This window comes from Camelus dromedarius, chromosome 21 (genome assembly GCF_036321535.1).
Source record: "Camelus dromedarius isolate mCamDro1 chromosome 21, mCamDro1.pat, whole genome shotgun sequence".
Lineage (NCBI taxonomy): Eukaryota > Metazoa > Chordata > Mammalia > Artiodactyla > Camelidae > Camelus > Camelus dromedarius.
In genome coordinates, this window is record NC_087456.1 from 23,489,622 (window position 1) to 23,514,307 (window position 24,686).

The following is a 24,686-nucleotide window of genomic DNA, read 5'->3' on the forward strand; positions in this document are numbered from 1 at the left end:
CAGCTTTTGCAAGTATGGAAATTTCAGGGTGGAGAGAACCGTGGAAAATACCGAAAGGAAAGGGAGCTCAGGTACCGGATGTGCCCTGAGGGCCTGAGCCCCCCCCCCCCCCCGCGCCCCGCGCGTGCCGCAGTTAGGGTTTGGGTTTGGGACCCTGTGAGTTTGGGATTTCCTGTCCTTCATCACTCATTCAAGAAATATTTATCAAAGGCCCATTATGTGCAAGGGGCATGTATAAGACAAAGCACATTCGAACAGATGCTAAGTGAGGAGGGGCGTCCCCAGGGTAGGCGTAGCTTTGGCAAAAATAAAGAACCCAGATGCTCTGTGCTTCCTGATGAAGCTGTCCCAAACAGCCTTGCTGACATCTTGTTTACACCAGGCCACACTCCCTCCCTTTCCTTTACCATCTTTTTTATTTTTCTGCCTTAGTTTTATTGAGTTACAGCACTGTATGACTCTAAGGTGTACAGCACAATGATTCGAGCTACATTCACCACAAAATGATTAACACAGTAAGTTTAGTGATCATGAGATGAGAACTCTTAGGATTTACTTTCTTAACAACTTTCATATAGAATATGCTGCAGTGTTAATTATATTTATCATGTTGTACATTATATCCCTAGTACTTACTTATCTTGTAAGGAGGAAGTCTGTGCCTTTTGACCGCCTTCATCCAATTCCCCACTCAGCCACCTGTGATAATCACAAGTCTGATCTCTTTTTCTATGACTTTGTTTTTCATGTATAATTGACATATAACACTGTGTTAGTTCCATTTACACAACAGTGATTCGAGATTTCCATACATTTCAAAATGATCGCCAGGATAAGTCTAGTTACTATTCACCATCTCCTCCTGATTTGTGAAACACCCTGTCTTTCTAACCCTCAGAATACACACCTTTTCGGATGGCAGGAATCGCACAGCCCCCCTTCCTCCACAGCCTCCCCTCTGTCTTCCCAGATCCACACCCGCGTCCCCCTGGTGCCATTCAGCACAGTGGAACCTGAAGGTGCTGGAACCTCACCTTTAGGTCTGCAGTCCGGGACTATATGATATGTGGTGTTCTCCTTGGAAGACTGGGCTGCTCAGCTTGTGAAGGGACTGTAAACAATGTGTGAATTTCCGGCCCCCATCCCCACCCCCACCCCACGCAGGAATCCTCTGCAGTTTGAATGAACCACAGCCTGTCTACTGTGGACATCACTGCCCCTTTCTGTCAGCAGCCATGCACCCCAGTAACTCAGCAGTCAGGGCAGGATTTGTGCCAGCTTCCTGTTTAGGGGATTGGAGGAGACGGGGACACCGTTCACTACTTTCACAAGAGACAGCTACCCAGCCCCCAGAAGGGACACGGCTCATAAACCACCTCCATGAATCTGGTGAGAGGAGGGAAGAGAAGGAGGGAAGGAAAAAGCAGCGGGGGAGGGAGGGAGGGAGAGAGGGAGGGCACCAGCACAGAGCAGGAAGCCAACCTGAGCACACAGCCACTGCCGGAGTGCCCAGGGCCAAGATGCTCAGAAGGTCCATTCCTAGGAGTGGTTGGAGTCAGCGGGCCCCCTGGCTCCTTACCTCTTCTCGAATTTTCTACCTCTGCCTCACAGTCTTGTGGGGCCAGGTGGGCTTGCTGCAGGGACACCCCCAGTGCCTGGATTATGGACCCCCCTTCCGACCCCTCCTGCACCTGGAGTTTTGCTCTGACTATGAGTCCTTCGGCTGCTGTGACCAGCGTAAGGACCACCGCATCGCCGCCCGGTACTGGGACATCATGGAATACTTTGATCTGAAGGGCCATGAATTGTGTGGTGGTTACATTAAAGACATCCTTTGCCAGGTAGGCCTGAGCGTAATCCTGTGGGGAAGCGAAGGAACCAGCGGAGAAGAGTGCCTTCCAGTCCCAGCCATGGGGTGCTGGGCTGGCTGGCCTGGGTCCTCGGGGGAGGGCTCTTTGGGCGCCCAGCCCTTTAGGAGCTTGCCTGCTAGCTGCCTTGACCTGGCTTTGGGCTCTGCACGGGCATGCTGAGATGCAGTCTGGTTTCCAGAGCTCTCCCTCTGGGGTTGTATGGGCCCTGGTGCTTTCTCAGGCCCCGAAAGAATGAGACTGAGATACTTCATGGAGCTCTCTGGGCAGCTCTTGTCTGCATCCTCCCTGCAGGGCTCCGAGAGGGCACAGCACACACCTGCGGTGCTCACGGAGTATGAGGAGGGAGTGGTGGCGTCTGCTGGGACGCAGTCCTAGACAAGGTCATTTGTGCCAGGGGGTCTCTGGTGTGATGGTGGGGGCTTTCCAGACCTGGACTAGGAGAGCTTCAAGCTGCTGACTGGCAGTGACTCAGAGGTTCTGCTTCTCTTGGCTTTCCAGCCACCAAAACCCACACCCCTGGCAGACATCACCTCAGTGGGGCTCAGCCTTAACCCATGCCGGATGCAGGCTGCACACACTGACTTTGTGGGAAGAGGGGTTCGGGGATGCAGCACTGGAGAATGGATGAAAGAGGTTGCCGTGAGGAGAGGTGCTCTAGTGATGTGTTGGGGGAGAGACACAGCAAATCCAGGCAGACCTTTGATCTGAGACCCTCCTGGGCATGTCAGTGCAGTTACTTGGCTCTCCTGCTGGCACGATTCCTGAGCCAACTGGCCACCCCAACTTCCTGTGCAGGGAACAGAACAGAGCCAGGCACAGAGCCTGGCACACAGGTGGCTGGCCACCTGGAAGGCATTGCCCCAGGCTGTCCTCTCTCACCTCGGGCACCACCCCTTGGCTGTTTCCTGGAGAATTAACTCTGGGATAACCATTTGGGCAGAAGCTGGGCTCTTAGGAGCAACACTGAGACTCAATTTCTGAGAGAGCCCCTGAGAAAAATGTCTCCTCCCTCCCCCCTACCTCCCCCTCCCCTATTGGGTGATGTTTCAGAAAGCCAAATTCAGCAGCTCTCCCATTTCAGGGATTTCAGAAAACAGAATAACCTACACATGTCTATTTATTAAAATTCACAATTTAAACTTCTTTGCCCACTTTCGTCCCCCGTTGTGTGTTCCCACTGATGACTCTGCAGGCAGCTACTATGACCCCCATTTTACTGATAAGGAATCAGGAGAATTTTTGTCTCCTGTCTGTCTTCTTTCCACTCCCCAGGAGTGAACAGGTCAGTCAGGTGAGACTCAGAGCAGTTCATCTGGCTTCTCGTCTGCAGCTCTGACAAGTATCCTAAACTGAAACAGACAACCCAGAGAGAAACGCTGCGAATCCCCAGGCTCTTTCCTCCCCTCTTCCTGATATCCAAGAGCTTGCTCTGCAGCCTGCAGTCAGGGTTGAAATAAGAGAGAAGGGGGACCTCAAATACATCTGAGAATTGCTGCTGGTCCCTCTGTGAAGTGATGAGAGACAGAGGTGAAGGAGATGTTCTCCGGGGCCGGCGGCTGCTGGGGGAGCTGTCAGTGATCAGAAGTTGGTTCAGCGGACACTGCTCAATTCCACGGCCCCAAACTATAGCCTTTAAACTGGCCTGTCTTACTTTCCTCGTCTCAGTTGCCTCTGTCTTTCATCACCACTCAGAGTTGGATGGCTTCCCACAATATCCTATTTTCCTCCTAGAAAATGTAGTTTAGGGAAGCCCAAGTAGCAGATACGCCTTTGGTTCACAGTCCTTGTATGTCTGTAAAGAGGAGTCGTACAGACCATTAGCCACGATTCAGATTTGTGCAGCTCCCAGCATGGTGCTCTGTATATATGAAACACTTCAATGCCTTTAATAAATAAGGGAAAGTACGACTAGATGCCCGATCTCTGGGAGGAGTACCCTTGCATATTCATTTTGAGCATACTATTTTTAAATTATAAAATATTTTGAACCTATGGAAAAGCACGGAAAATTAAATAATTAACACCACGTAGCCAACATTGAGATTCAATAAATGTAAAACTCTTGCCTCGCTGCTTCAGATTTGCATAAAGAAGTAAAATCTTACAGATACAGCATTTATGATAAAAGATGGAGACATCTGGTATTCTCTTTTTTAAAAAAGTTATCATTTCATAAAACTTTATATGACAAAAACTAAGTTAAAGTGCTAGAGGCAGTGTAGTGCATATGAGAGTTTTTTTTTTTTTTTTCCCTTTCTGCCTTTTAGGAGCATGAACTAGGTAGAAAATTTGAGTCCAGAGAATAGCGTTACCAGTAGTTGGTAATAGAGGTTCTGATTCTTTCCCAGACCGTTTTCCCTTCTGTTTGCTCAACAACTGGGGCCAGCCCCACCGCGGCCAGCCTGAGAGCCAGGCTGAGCTGCTGCTGCTTTTCTAGGAGTGCTCGCCCTACGCAGCCCACCTCTACGATGCTGAGAACCCGCAGACGCCACTCCGGAACCTTCCCGGCCTCTGCTCTGACTACTGCTCTGCGTTCCACTCCAGCTGCCACTCTGCCATCTCCCTGCTGACCAATGACCACCGCCTCCAGAAACCCCACCAAAAGGATGGTGCGCACTTCTGCCACCTCCTCAACCTTCCTGACAAAGACTACTGCTTCCCTAAAGTCCTGAGGAGTGACCATCTCAACCGCAACCTGGGGGTGGTGGCCGAGGACCATCGGGGCTGCCTGCAGCTCTGCCTGACTGAGGTGGCCAATGGGCTGAGGAACCCGGTCTCCATGGTCCACGCAGGGGATGGCACCCATCGCTTCTTCGTGGCCGAGCAGATTGGGGTGGTGTGGGTCTATCTGCCTGATGGGAGTCGCCTGGAACAACCCTTCTTGGACCTCAAGAGCATCGTGCTGACCACGCCATGGGTTGGGGATGAGAGAGGCTTCCTGGGGTTGGCGTTTCACCCCAAATTCCGCCGCAACCGCAAGTTCTATATTTATTATTCATGCCTGGGCAAGAAGAGGGTAGAAAAGATCCGGATTAGTGAGATGAAGGTTTCTCGGGCTGATCCCAACAAAGCTGATCCCAAGTCAGAGAGGTGAGGCACATCTGTGAGAATCTGCTGCTGTGTACCGTGTTCCAAAAGAATGCCAGTCAGTCCCCTGAGATGACATTGAGGAACTTTCCTGGTTTTAGAGCCACCAGCTTATAATGCTGACAAAGGAGTCATTGCTGATTGATGAGGTTAACCTGAGTTTGACTCTGGGTCCATGGTCTTCATAGGGTAGAGCCATCCACCTTACAGTTACTGGAGCCATGCTTTCTTGATTTAATAGAGGGTGAGCAAGGGCCAGCAGCCATGAGTTTGAGAAATTACTTTAGATAATATCGATATATTAAATATAACAGCAACACCTGGTTATCGTGTGGCCGTTGGATCCCAGGCCCTTTACCTTTCTCATGGGAGTTCTCATCCTCATGGGAAGCTATGATTCAAGGTCATAAAGCTACTCATGTGCGGTCAGATGAAGGGCTCAGTTCTAACTGACCCCAAGCTCATGCTCTTTTACTCTACCTTGCTGTCTTTTTCCCTTGTCCCTTCTGCCCCATCTCTCTCTCCCCACATAGTCAGGTTGGGGGGCTGAAAAGAGCATGAAGACGCGATAGACTAACCCCTGCTAGGTTGCCCAAGGGAAGGGACTGAGAGTTCTGGTAGAGCGGAGAATAAGGCCAGGCCCCAGAAAAGGAGGATGGTTACCCTGCTGTGTCTACAGCTCATGAAGTCATGATACGAAAGAAAAATGACCCATGAAGGAGTCATTCTAGGAAGCAAGGGGTGGCCCAGAGCCCCTGTGCTACCTGCTTTGTGATCCTTGGAAACTCCGAAGCAGGTCTTGGCGGGCTCGCACCATCCAGCCGTTTCTGGATGTCTCAGGAGGATGCTGTTCCAGCTTGCATCAAAGCATGGTTTCTCTTTCCTTCCAGGGTCATCTTGGAGATAGAAGAACCAGCCTCAAATCACAATGGTGGACAACTTCTTTTTGGCCTGGATGGTTACATGTACATATTCACTGGGGATGGGGGACAGACTGGGGATCCCTTTGGCAAGTTTGGAAACGCTCAGAACAAGTAAGCTAGAATGATTATTATAAAAAAACAAACAAACAAACAAAAGACAAGTGTTGGCAGGATGTGGAGAAATTTGAACCTTTGTATACTGTTGGTGGGAATGCAAAATCTAGAGAGCAGCTGCTAAGGAAGACACTGGAGAGTCTTCAAAATATTAGAAATAGAACTAGCATAGATCCAGCAATCCCACATCCGAGGACTTATCCTGTGCCTGTGTCTTGGCCTTCTTCCTTTCAGGAGTTCCCTGCTGGGAAAAGTGTTAAGGATCGATGTGGATGGGGCAAGCTCAGGTGGCAGGCGGTATCGAATTCCCCTGGACAATCCGTTTGTTTCTGAGCCAGGGGCCCATCCCGCCATCTACGCCTACGGGATCAGAAACATGTGGCGCTGTGCCGTGGACCGAGGGGACCCCACCACGGGTCAGGGCCGAGGCCGGATGTTCTGTGGGGATGTGGGACAGAACCGGTTCGAAGAAGTTGACATCATTGTTAAAGGCGGGAACTACGGCTGGAGGGCAAAGGAAGGGTTTGAATGTTATGACAAAAAACTTTGTCACAACGCCTCCTTGGGTAAGTGAGAAGCCTGATTTCTTGGATGAGTTGAGTGAGTTGCAGGTGGAGATTGGGACTGTCTTGCCCAGTGGGTCATTATAGTGCCTTTAAACATTTTTTTTATTATTACTATTATGTTTTAATGGAGGTACTGGGAATTGAGCCCAGGACCCTGTGCATGCTAAGCATGTGCTCTACCACTGAGCTATCCCGCCATCCTCTGTTACAGTGCCTTTGTTTGTGTCCTGTGGGACAGGGTGGTCCTCCAGCCACTGGGGCCTGAAACGCCTTGGGCAGTGCTCGCTAACCTAGTAAATGTGGATCGTGGGTGGACTGGGGGAGTGTACTGACCTAGGAATCTATATTTTATCTAAGTTACTCATGTGATTTTCAGGCACACAATTTTGAACCAATGGCAGAAGAAAATAGGTGGCTGTATGTTTTTACTTATTTCCCATTTGGGATGGCCCACTGAAAATTCCACACACAGTCAAGTAACAGTACAACCCCTAAGCATCAATACTCAAGGTGTGCTTTAGAAACTCCCTTTGGCTTAAAATTCCATTTTTCTGACTTTATCACCACTGCTTAGTCTTTTTTGTCCTCTAAGTTATGGAGCCGTCTTCCAGACCCTCCGAACACTCCAAATCCTTAAGCCTGAGTATTGGCCGTATCAACCCAGAGGAAAAAATTTAGGTGTGTGGATTTCCAGGTCACTGCCTCACAGACGGGGGAATCTGAGGCTTCCTCTCTGCCTGCAGAAGCCAGTCGAGTGGGAAATTCACAAATCTCAAGGCTGGTCTGTTGGGAAAAATAAACATGATTCACGTGGCTGCCTGTCCTCCCAAAGACCAAGAGATGAAATGTCCTCCACTCAATCAGGCAACTACATTAAAAACCCCCCTCCTTCCTCTTTGAAGCTTCCAGTTTTTAGGCATAACACTCTTCCCCTTGTTCCCGGACAGATGACGTTCTGCCAATCTACGCTTATGGCCATGCAGTGGGGAAGTCAGTCACTGGAGGTTATGTCTACCGTGGATGTGAATCCCCAAACCTCAATGGCCTCTACATCTTTGGGGACTTCATGAGTGGGTAAGGAAGGACTGGTGTCCCGTCCCTCTTTTTTTAAACATTTTTACGGAAGTCTAAATTACATATGATGAAATGCAGCCTCTTAAGAGCATGGTTGGATAGTTTTACAAATGTTTATACTCATATTGCTACCAACCATGTCAAGATACAGGACATTTCCATCACTATAGAAGGTTCCTTCTTGCCTACTGCCTGTCAGTACCACCCCTCTCTCTCTATCAAACACACACACACACACTAGCCAGAGATAACTGTGCTCATCGCAGATTAGTTCTGGAATTTCACACAAACAGAATTATATAGTGTGTGCTCTTTTTTTGTATATGCTTCTTTCATTCAGTCATGTCTGGGAAATTCATCAATATTGTTGCAGGTATCAGTTGTTTGTCTATTATTGCTTTGTAATATTCAGTTGCATGAATATGCCACAGTTTGTCCATCTGTTTTCCTGTTGATGGTTGCTTTGGTTATCCCCAGTTTACTGTGAATAAAACTGCTACAAAGTTTTGTAGTTTTCAGTGTAAAGGTCTTGCACATCTAAGTATTTCATAGTGTCTGAACTCCTCATTAGATCTAGTGACTTTTTTTTGACGATTCTATTGGATTTTCTATGTAGCAGATCATTTTGCTGTGAATGTAGGTATTTTAATTTTTTCTTTTCCTGAATTGGAAGCTTTCTGTTACTATTTTATTGACTTGTTTCTTCAGTACAGTGTTGGACAGAAGCGGTGGGGAGCGTTCAGTTTTTCACCAATGAGTATGAGATCAGCTGTTGGTGTTTTGTACACGCCCTTCATCAGACTGAGGATGTTTCCTTCAATTCCTAGCTTGCTGAGAGTTTGCATTAGGTATGGCTGTTGTGTTTTGTCATATACATCTTTGCGTCTAGTAAGAGAATCATGACTTTTTCATTTTTAGTTTGTCAATATGGTGAATTGCAGTGACTTTTTTTTTTAAATCACGGAAGCAATCTTGTATTCTTAGGATAAACACCACTGGGTCATGTTGTGTTTGATTAACATACTGTTTTATTGTTGAATTCGATTTGCTAACATGTTTGGAATTTTTGGATCTATGCTCATGAAGAAATAGTGAGCTGTAGTGTTTCTTTCTTGTAATATCTTTATCAGACTTTGGCATCAAATTAACGCAAGTTTTGCAAGGTGAGTTGAAGAGTATTTCCTTCTCTTTAATTATCTGGACTAGTTTCAGTAAAGTGTGTGTTTCTTTCTTCCAAGTGGAGCCATCAAGGCCTGAAGCTTTCTTACAGACAACATATAGTTGAGTTTTATTTTTTGATCCATTCTAATAATCTCTGTCTTTTAATTGATACATTTATACCATTGACATTCAAAGTGATTATTGACAGAGTTTGATTAATATCTGCCATATTCATTTGTGTTTTCTGTTTGTTGACCTTGTTCTTTGTTCCTGTTTTTCCTTCCACTCTTTCTCCTCCTTTTGCAGATTTAACTGAACATTGCATATGATTCCGTTTTCTCTCCTTCCTTAGCATATCAGTTATACTATTTTTTAACAGCATTTTTTTAATGGTTGCCTTAGAATCTGCAATATATATTTACAACTAACGTAAGTCCACTTTCAAGTAACGTTATACCATTTCATGGGTAGTGTGGGTCTTAAAATAATCTTCCTTCTTTCCTCTTGTCCCTCTTATCACTGTTGTCATTTATTTCACTTATAAATCATACATAAATATATAATATATTATGTATATGATCATATATAGTATATACTATAATACTATTATTTTATTATATACATGAGCATACATAATCAAATACATTGTTGCTATTAGTATATTGAACACACTGTTATCTGTTAGATCAATGAAGAATAAGAAAAATAAATGTTTTGATTTTACCTTCACTTATTCCTTCCTTAATGCTCTTCCTTTCTTTATATAGATTTGAGTTTCTGACCTATATCATTTTTCTTCTCTCTGAAGAACTTCTTTTAACATTTCTGGCAAGGCAGAGCTACTGGTAACAGATACCTTCAACTTTTGTTTGTCTGAGGAAGTCTTTATTTCTCCTTCAGTTTTGAAGTATAATTTCACCAGGCAGAGGATTCTAGGTTGGTGGCATTTTTCTCTCAACACTTTAAATCTTTCACTGCACGCTCTTCTTGCTTGCATGGTTTCTGAGAAGTTTAACGTAATTTTTATCTTTGCTCCTCTGTAGGTAAGGTTTTTTCCCTCTGTCTTCTTTTGAGGTTTTTTTCCCCTTTATTTTTGATTTCTTGTATTTTGAATATGATATGCCTACTTGTAGTTTTAAAGCATTTATCCTGCTTGGTGTCCTCTGAGCTTCCTAGATATGGGGTTTGGTATCTGACATTAATTAGGGGACATTCTCAATAATCGTTGTTTAAAATATTTCTTCTGTTCCTTTCTCTCTTCTCCTTTTGATATTCCTGTTATGCTTATGTTACACCTTTTATAGTTGTCTCACTTTTCTTGGATATTTTGTTCTTTTTCAGTCTTTTTACTCTTTGCTTTTTAGTTTTGGAGGTTTCTGTTGAGATATTCTCAAGCTTAGAGATTCTTTCTTCAGCCACGTCCAGTCTACTAATAAACCCGCCAAATGCATTCTTCCTTTATGTTACAATGTTTTTTGATCTCTGGCATTTCTTTTTGGTTCATTCTTAGACTTTCCATTTCTCTGCTTACATTGCCCATCTGTTCTTGGATGCTGTCTACTTTACCCATTAGAGCCCTTAGCATATTAATCATAATTGTTTTAGATATTTACTTATTTATTTATTTTAACGGAGGCGCTGGGGATTGAACCCAGGACCGCCTGCTTGCTAAGCATGTGCTCCACCACTGAGTTATACCCTGCCCCCATCATAGTCGTTTTAAATTACTAGTCCGATAATTCCAGCATCTCTGCCATGTCTGAGTCTGGCTGTGATACTTGCTCTGTCTTTTTGAACTATTTTTTTTTTTTGCCTTTCAGTATGCCTTGCAATTTTTTTCCTGATTGCCAGATATGATGTACTGAGTAAAAGGAACTGCTGTAAATAAGTCTTCAGCAAAGCGGGCAATGAGGTGCTGGGGGAAGGGAATTGTCCTGGTTGTTTGATTAGGTCTCCGATTTTTACTGAGCCTGTGCCTCTGGACTAAGAATTTCATAAGTGTTGTCTGTTGTTCTACCCCCTCCAGGCACACTTAAGTGAGACAGGATGGCTAGAGTGGGCTGGAGTTAGCTACTTCCCTTCCCTCAAGTCTGTGAGGCTTCTGATAAAAATCCCATCAGGTTAGTCTCTGCCTAAATCATTTCTCCTGAGGGCAGACATTTGTTAAGAAGAACAGAAAGCATATTTCAAAATGATTCCTTTCCCCCTCCCCCTGCTGGAAGCACAAGGGGATTTTTCCCTATTTACTGTTGGAAACTGGTCCAGCTCCTGGAGGTAAAAGTCACAAAAGTGTGGGGATCCTCTGATGACGGGGCACCCCTGCAGTTTTTAACTCTCATACTTTCTCTCACTGAGCGTCTAGCAACTTGTTAATTGTGTGTTAGGTTTTCCAACCCTGGAGCTGATTCCTGCGAAGGTTTCTGCTTGTGGTTTTCTGTAAGTTGTGATTCTCTGCATCCTCCTGTTTTTCTCTCCAATTTAGGGGGTAGTGGTTTACCCTGAGACCTCACTTCTCTTACAGATCTAAGAAGAGTTGTTGATTTTTCAGTTTGTTCAGGCTTTTATTTATTGTTAGGATGGACTGATGACTTCCAAGCTTCTTACTTACTGGACCAGAAAACAGAAGTCCTCAAATTCAATTTCTTTAATAGATACAGCATATTTAGTTTCTTTCCTTCTTTTAAGGAATTCATCCAGTTCAGGTAAGTTTTCAAATGTATTGGCATAATGTTTCCTTATTATCCTTTTAACAATGTGGAAACTATAGTAATGGCACTTATCTTATTCCAAATATTGGTAATTTGTATCTTTGCTCTCTCTCTTTTTTTTTTCTCTGATCAGTCTGACTAGAGGTTTACCACATTTATCGATCTTTTCAAAAACCAGCTTTTGAGTTCATTGATTTTTGTCCTATTATTTTCCTGTTTTCTATTTCACTAATTTATGCTCCTTTTCCTTCCTTCCTCTTGCTTTGAGTTTGATTTGATCTTCTATTTCTAGTTTCTCAAGATGGAAGCTGAGGGCATTGATCTGAGACCCACCATCTTTTCTAACAGATGTTTAGTGATATAAATCACCTCTCAAATACTGCTTTGACAATATCCCATACATTTTAATATATTTGTTTTCAGTTTCATTTGGTTAAAAAAGATTTTCTGATTCCTCTTTTCATTTCTTTGTCCCATGATTTATTTTGAAGTGTGTTATTTAGTTTCCAAATATCTGAAGGTTTCCAAACATTTCTTTTTGCTCTTGATCTCTAATTTAGTTTGATTATGGTCACAAAACATACTGCATATGATTTGGGAGATTATCCTGTAATAGCTGGGTGGGTCCTAAATGTACTCACAAGTGTCTTCAGAAGAAGGAGGTTTGAAGACAGCAGAGATAGAAGGTGATGACAGTGGAAGCAGTGGGAGAAAAGGCAGTGTGATGTAGGACCATGAGACAAGGAATGAGGAAGGACAGCATCCTGAAGCTGGGCTTCTCCCCCCCAAGCCACTGGTGGGAGCACAGCCCTGCCAATACCTTGATTTTGACCTAGTGGAACCCATTTTAGAATTTTGAGCCTCCAAAAGTCTAAGAGGATAAATGTGTGTGTTTTTTTTAAGCTACAAGTTGTGGTGATGTGTTACAGTGGCTGTAAAAACGAATACAGTTACTGTTCCTAATACTCATCATTCCTACGTATAGATGTATATCTCTTTCTGATTTCACTTTTATTCTGCTTGAATAACTGCCTTTAACATTTTTTGAAAAATGGGTCTAGTGGTGATGATTCTTTCTACTTTTGCATCTTTATTTTCCCTTCATTTTTGAAAGATACTTTCGCTGGGTATAGGAGTCTATGTTGACATATTCTTTCTTTAACTCTTTAAAAATGTCCACTATCAGAAATTCTGCTTTGCAAGAAGATAGTTATGGATCTCCTATGGGAGACTCAGTTATCAGTGCTCAATGATTCCCTGATTCTAGGAGTAAAAAAATACCTTGCAGGGTGGCAATATGGATTCCTAAAATATAAGGTTTTATTTTTCATCTAGTCGACTTATGGCTTTGCAGGAAGATAGAAGAACCAAGAAGTGGAAGAAACAGGACATTTGCCTGGGCAGCCCTGAGTCCTGTGCCTTCCCAGGGCTAATTAGCACATACAGCAAGTTTATCATCTCCTTTGCTGAAGATGAAGCAGGTAACAGTTGTACAAGGTTATTCTATTTCTGCCTACAGGAACTTAGATAATCATGGGCATTGTGAACTGCACGTTTATTATAGTAATTACTATTATTACTATTGTTGTTGTTATTATTGTTATTTAAATAGCAACTACCACTTCTCCTATTTTCACTGTCATTTTATAATGTTCTGGATACTGTTCTAAGCACTTTATATTTATTTTTTGTCCTTTTACTACTCACAACACCCCCATGATGTAATTATTATGCTTGTTTCACCAAGGGGGAAACAGATTGACTGTGCCAACTACTTACCTCCTCTTGGTTGAGCTGCACACCTCACTGTGCAGGACAGACCAAGGTCTAACACTTCGGTATTTTCAGCCCTTTGACTGTGAAGGAGGTGCATGTGTTCCTTCCTCCCTGATTTTATTCTAATCTGCAATTATACGAATGTGAACAGGGCCAACAGTGGGGCAGACAGTGGCTATTCATCATACTGATGTTGCCTGGGAGAAAGGAGCTCTGATGGCCAGCCACCGGCTGGGCTGGGCTCTTTCCGGATGCTGCCAAGAGTTTGTTAGGCAACTTCTGTGAATGAACAAGGGAGAATTTCTTTCTGGAGAGATTTGAGAAAAGGGTAGACAGCTAGGTAGGAGGCTATTCACTAGAGAGATTAGGTGTATGTTAAGAGCATCAGCAAAGCAAGACGTGTGCACATATAGGGTGGTGGGGGGGGAGGAAGGGAGAGACAGAGGGAGAGGGGCTCAGCTTTAATAAATAACCTCAGATTTTGTAATCAGAAAATGAAGTTTTGATTTCAGCTTGATGTAAGTTCTGTTTCATTCTGGGAGTTAAAATTTTATTTTGTTTTATGTAAGTGGCGACAGGGCCTGTGTTCTTTCTAGTTTTTGGCACTGCGTCTAGCCATGCTTGGAGGCAAGCAGGAGAACAGAATGATCTCGTAGGGGTCCCTCCCAGACAGTGGATGCTCTGCAAGTGGACGCCAGAGCCTTGAAGGTTTCTTCAGTGTTTGGTTTGTTTCCACTCTGAGCCACGGGTCCCTGTACAGGAGATTCATTGGAGTGGGACATAAAGAAAGTCAGTCAGTGGAGCCTCTCCTCTCAGGTAGCTATGAATAGATAGTTTGAGATGAATATTTTACAGGAGCAGAAGATATTTTGGAAAATTCAAGCTGTAAGTTCCAAATTGGAAGTCCAAACATACAAAAAAGGAGAGAAACCACAGGCCGTGGTGGGGCCTCTCCCCTGCTGGAGCCCCAAGGAGGCTGGAGCCCCCTAGGAGCAGCCTGTGCAGGGATCCCAGGATGCCACAGGACCCCAGCTTTTGGTGGTTCGGTTTGTTGTGCTGGTAGAAGTCTCACAGGAGAAAACAGGCAGCTTTTGAATACCACTCAGTACGTCTGGCAAACGAAGTGTCCTTGGCTGAATTTTATCGAGTGGACTTGCCAAGGTGTTCCCAAGCCAGACCCTGCCCAAGGGCAGCCCTAAAGCCAGGGAGGCTGTTCCCAGGGCAGATTGCTTTCTTCCAGAGTTGCTTGTTTGTGTGTTTTGGCACAGAGTGATTCAGATTTTCTGCATGTGGCATGGTCCTTCCCATTACAGGCGTATTTAGAAGTGAGTATTATTTCATGATTTTTACCATCAGTCACCAGTGTTAGACAAGTCATTGTAGTTGCTCCAGAGCTCTGCCTCCACTGTTACTATTTATTTCCCGAGTTCTCCTAGCTAGCAACTGGCACGAATACACAAGTGAGCAAACAAACGAGCGAGCAGCGGGCGTGGGGCTGCCCGCGGCTGGGTTCCGATGGGTGCGGTTTCTGAATGTCAGCCACTGAGGCACATTCTCGAGGGGACTTGCTGAGGTCAGAGCGCTTGCAGGAAGTTCACGTTGCCTGCATTTTGCTTTACATGGCATATTATAATATTTTGGTGGTTTTTTTTTTTTTTTGCCCTAAAATATATTTGTAAAATGTCAGTTGGTCATTACTGATGAAATTTACTTAAGGCATTGTCTTCTAAAAATACAGTGGGAAGTCTAAGGCATGGTTAAGACTTATAATTTACACAAACTCTAGTCATATATAGGGAATAGGCAGCAAGGCAGGGTCTCCAATTCTCCTTAGACCGGAAATTATTTGCATGGTTTGGAGGAACCCCTGCCTCCGGGCGCCTTGTGTCCTGACACAGGGCAGATACTTGGTAGACACCTCGCTGATCGAATGTCAGCATCACCCCGGATGGTGCATGGGATTTGTAATCAGAGGGGCAAACTGGCTCTAAGGGAAGGGTTTGTCCTAACTCCTCAGACCCCCTTACGAGGGGAAGATTCTGGTCTGTCAGCACACAGAACCAGTCAGTTAGGCACTGTTACCTGTGTAGGGGCCTCTGCGAGGAATATCAGTCTTACACTCAGCAGGAGATAAACTTTGGTCACTGTTCTCCATGAATTTAAGTAGCTCAGGGCTGTCTAAAGCTCTAGGCTTTTCCAATTTGCAACTCAGTAAGACGTTTCCTTCCATAATGTTGAGACAGCGCGTGTGTCAAGCACGCAACAGCAAGTGGATTCAGTTCAGCAAGACGGCACAGGCACGAATGTCGTGCCAGGCTCCCCAAACTGTCACCGCACCGGCCCTTGGGGAGCAGACAGACAGGAAGGTACGAGGAACTGCTGGCTAGCGAACACTTCCTGATTTAACCCCTAATAATCACGGGAGGGGTTATTACCCCTGTTCTACAAATGACTAAATAACACGAGGGCCGCCCAGGGGGAGAGGTTGCCCAGGACAACACTGAGGGGAACTGGTGTTATCAGAAGTCGAACTCAGATTTACCCAACTGAAGTTGGGCTGCAAACCCAATCCTGCACTGTCCTCACCGGGAACTGTGAAACGAGGTGGAATGAGGTACTTTCTGGGAGAAAGGGATGGCGTTTAGGAAACAGGAGCCCCTTGTAAAGATGATGAAGGAGACAGTGGGAGGAGGCTATTTCTGCGGGGTGTGAGATGGCACGGGGGGCTTTGGGGAGTGGGGGAATGGTCACGGGAGATAAGGGACCAAGGACTGGGGAAGGTGGAGCTGGAGGAAAAGAGTGAGGTGGGGCGAGGAGGGGGAACTAACGGATTAATGAAGGGGAATGTCAGGTGTCTGATAAGTGGTCCTCAGCCTGGAAATCACCTATTTCTGCCTTCACAGAGAATCCATATCAGTGGTGAGGAGGTGGGGGCCGGGGAGATGGAGACTCACGGAGGTGAAGTGTCTGAAAGCAAAGAGATGACCAAGGGGATGAGAAGCTCTCTGGCTCAGGGAACACGAGCACACAGGTGCCTCTGCTGGGTGACACCCCGAGCTGGTCTGGAGGCTGAGATGGACGTTTTCCTCGGGGGGCTCACAGATCTAGCTGCCAGTCAGGATGCTGGGGTCCCCTTCCTGGGGCTCACGCATTTCGGGGCCACACCCCCTGATGATGATCTCCTGTGCGTCCAGAGGTCCCGGCCCGGCCTCGGGTCCTGTCCTTGATGGCCTGCTCTTGTTTTCTCAGGGGAGCTCTACTTCCTGGCCACCTCCTACCCAAGTGCCTACACACCGCGTGGATCCATTTACAAGTTTGTTGACCCGTCAAGGTGAGATCTGGGCTCTTTTTCTTTCCAGGTGTTTTGTATTAGTCCTTATCTCCACGGCAGATCAGAACAACAATCCTTACTCCTCAAGAATTACCAGAAATGAACAGGGAAGCAAATCTTTGCTTTAGATGCAAAGCAGGTTGGGCAAACAAATGTGTAGGACAATGCGTCTACAGGAACTATGGAATATCTGGGAAACGGTCTCTTTGTGGTTGGAAATGAGGATCTTGAGCCTTTTTGGGATGACTAGCCTAGACCTGTGGCTCCTGTTTTGTTTCTGTTTTTTAAATATGCTTCTGGAAACGTCTCTCTTGGATCATCTGACAGTGGGTGTACACTTCCTGAGTAAATATTGCTGCCCTAACCTGGATTGGTCTTTGGCAAATACAGTTGGCCTCCGTATCTGTGGGTTCCACATCCCAACTAGCCGTGGATCGAAAAAAAAAAAATCCCAGAAAGTTACAAAAAGCAAACCTTGAATTTGCCATGCCCCAGCAACTATTTATGTAATATTTACATTGTATTTACAACTATTTATATAACATTTACATTTCTTTATAATTATTTACATAGCATCTGCACTGTGTTAGGTATTGTAAGTACTCTAGAGATGGTTTAAAGTCTATGGAGGATGTGTGTAGGTTATTTGCAGATACTATACCATTTTATATAAGGGACCTGAGCATCTGTAGGTTTTGGTACCTATGGGGTCCTGGAACCAATCCTGGGCAGACACCGAGGCACAACCGTATCTTAAACTGTCAAGTTTCTCAGTGTCTCCACCTGATCCCGTCTGGAATTCAGCAGCAGTGTTTACTCACTTGGTGGACTCTGTGATGTTTACCTCTGCTTCTCCGCCAACCTCTCTCTCAGAGAGACTAACCAACTCATCGGGCGGAAGCCACACTACGGCTTCCTGTCGTGAGGTTGTCACGGGTGTGTCCGTACCTGTCCCTGGTGGGGGTGTTGCAGTGTATCCATCCTGAGAGCTCTGGGCAGTGTGCTGGATTGATCTCAGGATTCTTACCCAAAGCAGGAAAGTCTCCCCACGAATCAGCTTGAAGACAGACCACAGAGAAAGGCTTCCTTGTGAGGCTTTGTTGCCATCTTTTGAGAGGACGCTTGGCAAATAGGTTCAGTTGCTGGTGAGGGCTCAAAGGCCCAGCATGGCTTAGCTCCACTTGGCAACAGGGCTCAGTTCAGGTGCTCTCAGAAGTTCCCAGAAGAGGCTCAGTCCCGGAGGCTATGCCTATGGGCTCTCCTGATGGAGTGCAGTGTTGCCAAGGGGTGAATTAGGTACTGAGCTGTCTCCAGGCCTGAGTCTGCTCCATGCAGATCTCCTGTGCTTGGGGGACAGAGCAAACCCAGGGTCTTTAAAGTGCTTCAGGTGGCTGACAATGCCTGGATGGGGAGCTCTGCCCTTTCCACCAACAGGTTTCCTGTGTGAATCCCTTTTTCTTTCCTTTGACAGTTTCCTGATTCAGTTGGGGGATAATTTAGGTCCCCTCCATCATAAGAGCAGCGTGAGAGGTCAGTCATAAAGCAACTGTAAAGGCTGTCCCACACTGAAGACATCCTTACTCATTAACCTTTCTCTCGGCTGACATCGGTCGGGTCATTACTGTGTCCCAGGCAATGTGACTTATTTATAAAGCATCAGTACAGTGCCTCAGCACTACTGAAGTGTTTGTTAAATAAATACAATTATCATTATTTTTTCCCACCTGGGGTGGGGGTGATGGCAATGAGAGACAGAATTGGAGCAAGACAGAGAAGGCGGCAGTGGGACTGGCTGGAAAGTTCCATCTCTGCTCTGAATAACAGGAGTGCTCCTAGTCTGCAAGGTCCCTTTTATTTCAGAAGATGCACCCTGGGGACAGCAGTTTAAGAATCATAATACTAGGAGGCAGAGGGGCTGGCATGACCTAAGGGACTGTACCATGAGTTTTAAAGGAGATTTTATGTAAAGGGAATCACCACCACCATCAGAAACAGAGGCAGAATCATCACCATCATCATCTTCATCCTCCTCATCCTCTTCCTCCTTCTCATCCTCCTCAGCACCATCATCCTCATCCTCAGCACCATCATCTACAGAGCATCTGTTACGTGCTGAGCACTGCTCCAAGTGTTTTTAAAATCTCATTTAAAGAAATTTAAAAAGTTATATATCAATCACTGATGGTGTGCCAAGTGCACAGTTCTCATTTCATCTTCTCCATCTCCCTGAAAGGATGGCTACGATTAATTTTCCTATTTTATAGATGTGGAAATTGAAACTCAGCAAGGTTTACTTGTCCATGGTCCCCAGGATCTGAACTCTATTCTCTCTGTCACCACGCCCATGCCCCAATCCTCTCACTGCGCTGTCCCCTAAGGGCGTGTGGTGTCCCTGTGATGTCCATGTCCTTTATTCTCTCCATTTGAGCAGATTTCCCACTACATCTCTCCCATCCCTATGGGTCAGGGAGGGCTGAACCCAGTTCTTGTGAATGTTTGCCTTCTGGTGACCTTGACTTCCTGGTCCCATCTTCAGAGTCTTGTGTCCTCACTTTTTCTGTCTGTTTTCAGGCGAGCACCTCCAGGCAAGTGCAAATACAAGCCAGTGCCAGTGAAAACCAAGAGTAAGCGGGTCCAGTTCAGGCCACTTGCCAGTGAGTCCCTCTTTGTCTCAGGCTCAGGGCTCGGCATCAAGCTGTCAGCACAGCGCCCTCTGCAAACAGCTGCAGTCCCGGGCTGGGAGGTCTTATTTTCTCACTGGAGGCTTAGCCCCTGGATGAGGACTGTGACCTGTGGCTTAGTCTCCTCTGTGTACCAGAGTGAGAGGGGGCAGCGCCTGCTGCCCTCCATTCATTCACTCAGTCGGTCATGTATCCATTCATTCGTTTAGTACTTACTTTGTGGCAGTCTCTGTGCTAACCCCTGGGGATACGGCAGTGAACCCTACCTGCAGGAGGTCAGAATCAAACGAGAGGTGGGGCATGCAGTGGAAGCAAGTGAAGAAATGAGTACAGCACTGAGGCTCTGGCTGGAAGGATGTCCACGGAGCTGAGAGCGGCCCCCGTGAGAGGACCTCCTCTCTGGGGAATGGCAGGGGGTCGGGGAAGACTTACAGAGTGGGGATACTGTCTTAAGGGAACTGTTCCAGAGCCACGTATCACTGGAGTGAGCCCAATAAAAAATTATTATTTTTAGATCAAGGCCAGTTAAGGGAATTAAAAACTATTATTTTCAAAAGAATTTATATTTAAGAACGCTCAAGCAGTCATAGGTTTCCCGGGTGGCACTTGCCTTAGAGCTACTTTGCAGGACTTATATTTCTCCTAAATAAATGCTTGTTTCCCAGAGACAGCCTTGGACTTGCTGAAGGAGCAATCCTTGAAGGAAGCTGCGAGAAGATTTCCTGATAGGACTTTGGCTTCCAGGCCAGACCGGGCCTCATCTCGGAAAGGCCCCTCCAAGAAGCCGATTTCTGCCACAAGCGGCAGGAAGACGTTCCCGGGACCCGGGGCAAAGAAGGGAGCCAGAGTGTGGTCCCCGGGCCCGCAGGGGAAGCGAAGGAAGAGCCCGAAAGCGCCCCGTGGCAGAGGCAGCCCGTCCGCGAGGCGGGGGCGAGCGGCCAGGAGTCTCCCCGCGCCTCTGCTGTCCGGGGGGCCGGTCAGGGGACGGGCTTGGGGACAGCCGCCTCGCCACGCGGAAGCTGCCGCTGCTGCACGGGACCTCAGACGTAGGAGAAGCTGGGGGCGCAGGTGGGGCCTGGCGCAGAGAGCCTGACTTAGGGCGCCGCGGTTGTCCTCTCCCGCTGAATCTTGCCATCTGAGCAGATGCTCCTTGTCCGCTTCTGCGGGGAGACCAAACCCCCAAGTTGCCAGGGCACCTGGCTAATCGTAGTCTGTAAGCCTGCTTGGAATCCCACCGCGTGCCTCTGCTTTGTAAATGCCTGTGACCCAAGGTAATGATCCGCACTTGCTCAAACGAACAGATACCCTTTGATCTGCTTGATGGTTGTCTGGCATGAAAAAATCTGACCGCCCCACCAGCTTGCCCGAGAACTCTGAGAGGAGGCCTGCAGTGACAGCTTTCCAGGGAGAGCCCCTCTGAAATGGCCCTCTCATTTGCCCTCACTGAAGCTCAGAGTGTGAGTGAGGGCAGGTCCTGTTCTGGACCTCCAGTGCCTACTTTTCTGCCTTGGCAAATAGCATAATAAACATGACTACGTTTTGCATACCTGTTACGTGCTAGTTTATGCACATCATCTGAAACCTCAAAACCTTGCTTCTTGTGTGTTGGGGTATAACCTCTGGTGCAGATGAGGAACGTGAGGCTTGCTGAGGTTAAGTGACTTGCCCTAGACCTCAGCAGTGAGGGAACAGGAAATTGTTCAGCTAGACTTGAACCAGTGCCCCTGTCAACCTCCTGTGAACTTGCCTCCCCGGAGGGCCCCCAGTGAGGGTTGGTGGCTTTTAACCAGGTATTTGAGGAATGAAAGAGCTAAGAAAGGAAATGATCTCCGTCTTCAAGAAGTTCTCCAAATTCTGCAAAGCATCCAGAACATTATTGGCAATTTGACTTCAGCAGAACAGAGACAAAAATGCCAGGGTTGCTAAGGACTTTTGGAGGTGACGTGGTCCCTGCTTTAGCTGGGGTAGGGCATACTCTGGGCAGATTACTTTCACTTCCAAAGACGCAGATACCATTTTTTTTTCCTTTAGGAATCTCCATTTGCAGGGTAGCCTAACCTAACGTGGCTGAAGTACACCAAGACTCTCTTTGATTCTTTTCCTCTTGTTTTGTCTTTATTAAAGACACAAAACACTGGTCATCATTTTCTGAAGATCATCTTTAGATCATCTCTTAGCCATCTTCCTTGCCCCGTCTCATGCTTTTGCTTTTATTTACTTTTGCCTGCCTTTGTCGCTCTTATGAACAGTCTTGTTGACAAAAAATTTGCACAACCTGAAAGTTATTTTGCAGACTAACTGAGGGCTGTAGCCTAGGTGGCAGCCTCTCAGATAGCTCTGAGGGGCTGTTCCAAAGAGTAAAGGAGGAGCCAGGATATATAGTAGTTTTTGATGGAAAACAAAACCAAACCATGGGGTTCAATTAATCAAAAGATTAACGTTAATCACAGAAAAAAGACATCTCAAGTTAAAGAACTTAGTGACTTTCTATATATGGGAAGATGCAAGAGTCTGGACTCATTGAAATTATTCCTTAGGTATGCATCTTAACCATCTAGGGCCAGTATCTTGTTTTTCTCCATCCTCAATTACCCTCATGGTGCACTGTCATGGCTAGCTGCCATGGCTGATGGCTTTATGGCCTCAACATTCTTTGTTTACTGAAATGGCAGGTGACATTCTTTGTCCACACTCTCTAGGATACCAATAAACTTCAGGGTCTGACCAACCTTGACATTTTACACTTTTAGTGTCTTCTCCGATGAAGACATCAACAGAAATGTGGGAGGACTTACAACTTGTATCATTTTGTTGAAAGATGACTGAAAATCCTGGGTCAGTTCAGGGAGGTTGAATCTGACCTCTGGAACAAATACATGAGCTCACTGCCTCATTTTTCCTGTACAACCTTTCTTCAAAGACGTGTGGCAAAGATAAGTTCTGGCCCTATTTGATGAATAGAGATGCAAACACCCTCAACAAAATATTAGCAAACTGAATCCAACAATACATAAAAAGGACCACACAACAAGATCAAGTTGGATTCATTCCAAGGTCATAATGACAGTTCAACATATGCAAATCAATGTGATACACTACATTAACTGCGCTCCTAGCAGCAAATACCAAGACCACCAACACAATACCCACCAAAAGTATGAGTGTGTTTTTCCAGATCTGAAATCTTGCAAGCCAAGACACAAATTCTTAGTGTTGCATCTCTCTCAGAACTAACCCGGTTTAAAAAGTTATTCTTTTGCTCTTTGTGGAGTTTGAGACTATGTTGGAGAGAGATTTGATTTCATCTCAACCAATGCTGTGTTTACTGCTTTCCAGGCACAGGACTGGCTCCCGGAGACCCAAAGATGAAAGAGTTTACTTGGTGTGAGCACAGGTTAAGAATTAACTTGAACTCAAGGTCACAGGACTCTGGCTCCTCAAACCTGCACCATCCAACACAAATATGAGAGTTGCAAATGGGAGCCACACACTTAATCAAAAATTTTCTAGTAGCCATGATAAAAAAAATAGGTAAAATTAATGTAACCATGTATTTTTATTTAATCCAATATGTTATGATATTATCGTTTCAGTATGTAATCAACTAAAAATTCCAATTGAGATCGTTCACGTTCTTTTTTTTTTTTTTTTTTTTGCACTAAATTTTCTTAATCTGATGTGTGTTTTATTCTTTCAGCACATCTTAGTCTGGAATAGCCACATTTCAGGCACTCAATGGCCAGGTGTGGCTAGTGGCTACTTTACGGACAGTCCTTTATCAAGAAATCTTGGGTGAGGAGAAATCATGTATTCAGGACAGACTCTCGTGACTCTGTAGCCACAAAGCATTCCGGAATTCAGGGGGAAAAAAAAAGAAATGAAACCGGCTGCAAACCTTGGCTTCCCAGGCAGCTGGGCTGTTTATTTTTGGGAATCGCTCCCCTCTCCTCTCGAAGGGGGCAGGACCTTGGAGTCAGGCTGGGCTCTGAAGTCCGGGCTGCCACGTGTCATCATAGCGCGGGCTTCCGTCCAGGCCACGCTGGCCAAGCTCTGAGCCCGGGGAAAGGCGTTGGGTTGGACGCGCGCTCGTCGGCGGTGGACAGGCGAGTGGGAGCCGGCCCACAGCGCCGCCTGCCGGCCACGCGGCGTAACTGCAGGATCCCCGCCCCGCCCCGCCCGTCGGCCTCCTGTAACTCAGAGCTGGGTCTGTGTTTGCAGGGCGTTGAAAACGAGCGGGTGGAACCGCGCGCCTCCCTTTCCGGTGCTCTGCCCCGCAGGTCCGGGTACCGCTGGCTCTCCGAGGACTGCTTTGCTTTGCTTTGCTTTGCTTTGCTTTGCTTTGCTTTGCTTTTTCCTGCTCTTTGTTGCGTTCCAGAATTTTTTCTTCCGGTTCGTTTCTAAAGCGCAGTTATGATGCTCATGATTTGCATTTCAGGAGGAGTTAACTTTTATTTTTGCTAGAAGTAACGTTTTCGGAAATCACTTTTCCGTTTTGGAATCCCTTGTCAGTATTTGTAACGGATGATTTAAAAAAAACCGTAGCGGACAAGAGGCCCCAGCGAGGATCGAACTCGCGACCCCTGGTTTACAAGACCAGTGCTCTAACCACTGAGCTATGGAGCCCGCCTGCCACCGAGCGCAGTCTAATTCAGGGACATTGGGAGCAACATTACTTTCTGGCAGTCAGAATGACCCTTTACATCCACTATTAAGGATAATATGAAGACAACAGAATAAGCAAAAAAAAAAAAAAGCCGAATCTCAAAACCATATGTTTGTGATTACAGAACACCAACTCATACCTACGATAAGTTATGCATACAGATAAATGCTGGAAGGGAAAAGGCAAAAACGAAATAACGTTCTGATGATGTTCTAAGTAGTACCTTTAAGTCTTAAAAAATTCTCCAAACTATTGTTGATGTGAAAAATTGCATCAAGTTTCGTACTTACAGGGAAGTTGTATCTTTGGTTCTTATAAATTAAATAAATTAGTGAGTATGGATGAATTAATTGATTCAACACATATTCATTGAGTGCTTACAGACATTAGACATTAAACATTAGAGGTAGAGCAAATAAGTAAAGCTCTGTCTCTGCTCTTTTTTTTTTTTTAATGATTGGGGTCATGAAATGATGCCTATTCCCTTTTGCTTAGTGAACTATTTACTGAAGGAATGAAGTTATGGCCGCAACATAATCCATCACTGCAAGGAGGGGATGACGATCACGAGGTCCCAGTGGTCCTCGGGCTCCTCTTCCTTACCTCCTTCAGGTGTCTCCTGAAGGTGAAAGAGGTGTCTTTCTCTTTCTCGACTAGCCCCTTCCTGATCCCCTATTTAAAGCTGCACCATCCTCCTTATCCTGACCGTTTACCCCATGCTACTCAGCCTT

At 45.8% G+C, this 24,686-nt stretch overlaps 1 protein-coding gene and 1 non-coding gene across 2 annotated transcripts; one reads left to right on the forward strand and one right to left on the reverse strand.

Moving 5' to 3' along the window:
* The first annotated feature begins 1,481 nt into the window (after positions 1–1,481).
* Positions 1,482–20,836, forward strand: HHIPL2 (HHIP like 2). The gene is made up of 9 exons (XM_031438414.2): positions 1,482–1,841; positions 4,309–4,961; positions 5,849–5,992; positions 6,230–6,561; positions 7,509–7,635; positions 12,840–12,985; positions 16,530–16,611; positions 19,183–19,265; positions 19,958–20,836. The coding sequence occupies exons 1-9, from the start codon at positions 1,521–1,523 to the stop codon at positions 20,383–20,385; spliced, it is 2,316 nt and encodes a 771-aa protein (XP_031294274.2). The 5' UTR covers positions 1,482–1,520; the 3' UTR covers positions 20,386–20,836.
* Positions 20,837–23,842: 3,006 nt separating this feature from the next.
* On the reverse strand, positions 23,843–23,915 carry TRNAT-UGU (transfer RNA threonine (anticodon UGU)). Its single transcript has one exon. It is a non-coding gene; the product is annotated as a tRNA-Thr (tRNA).
* Positions 23,916–24,686: the final 771 nt, after the last annotated feature.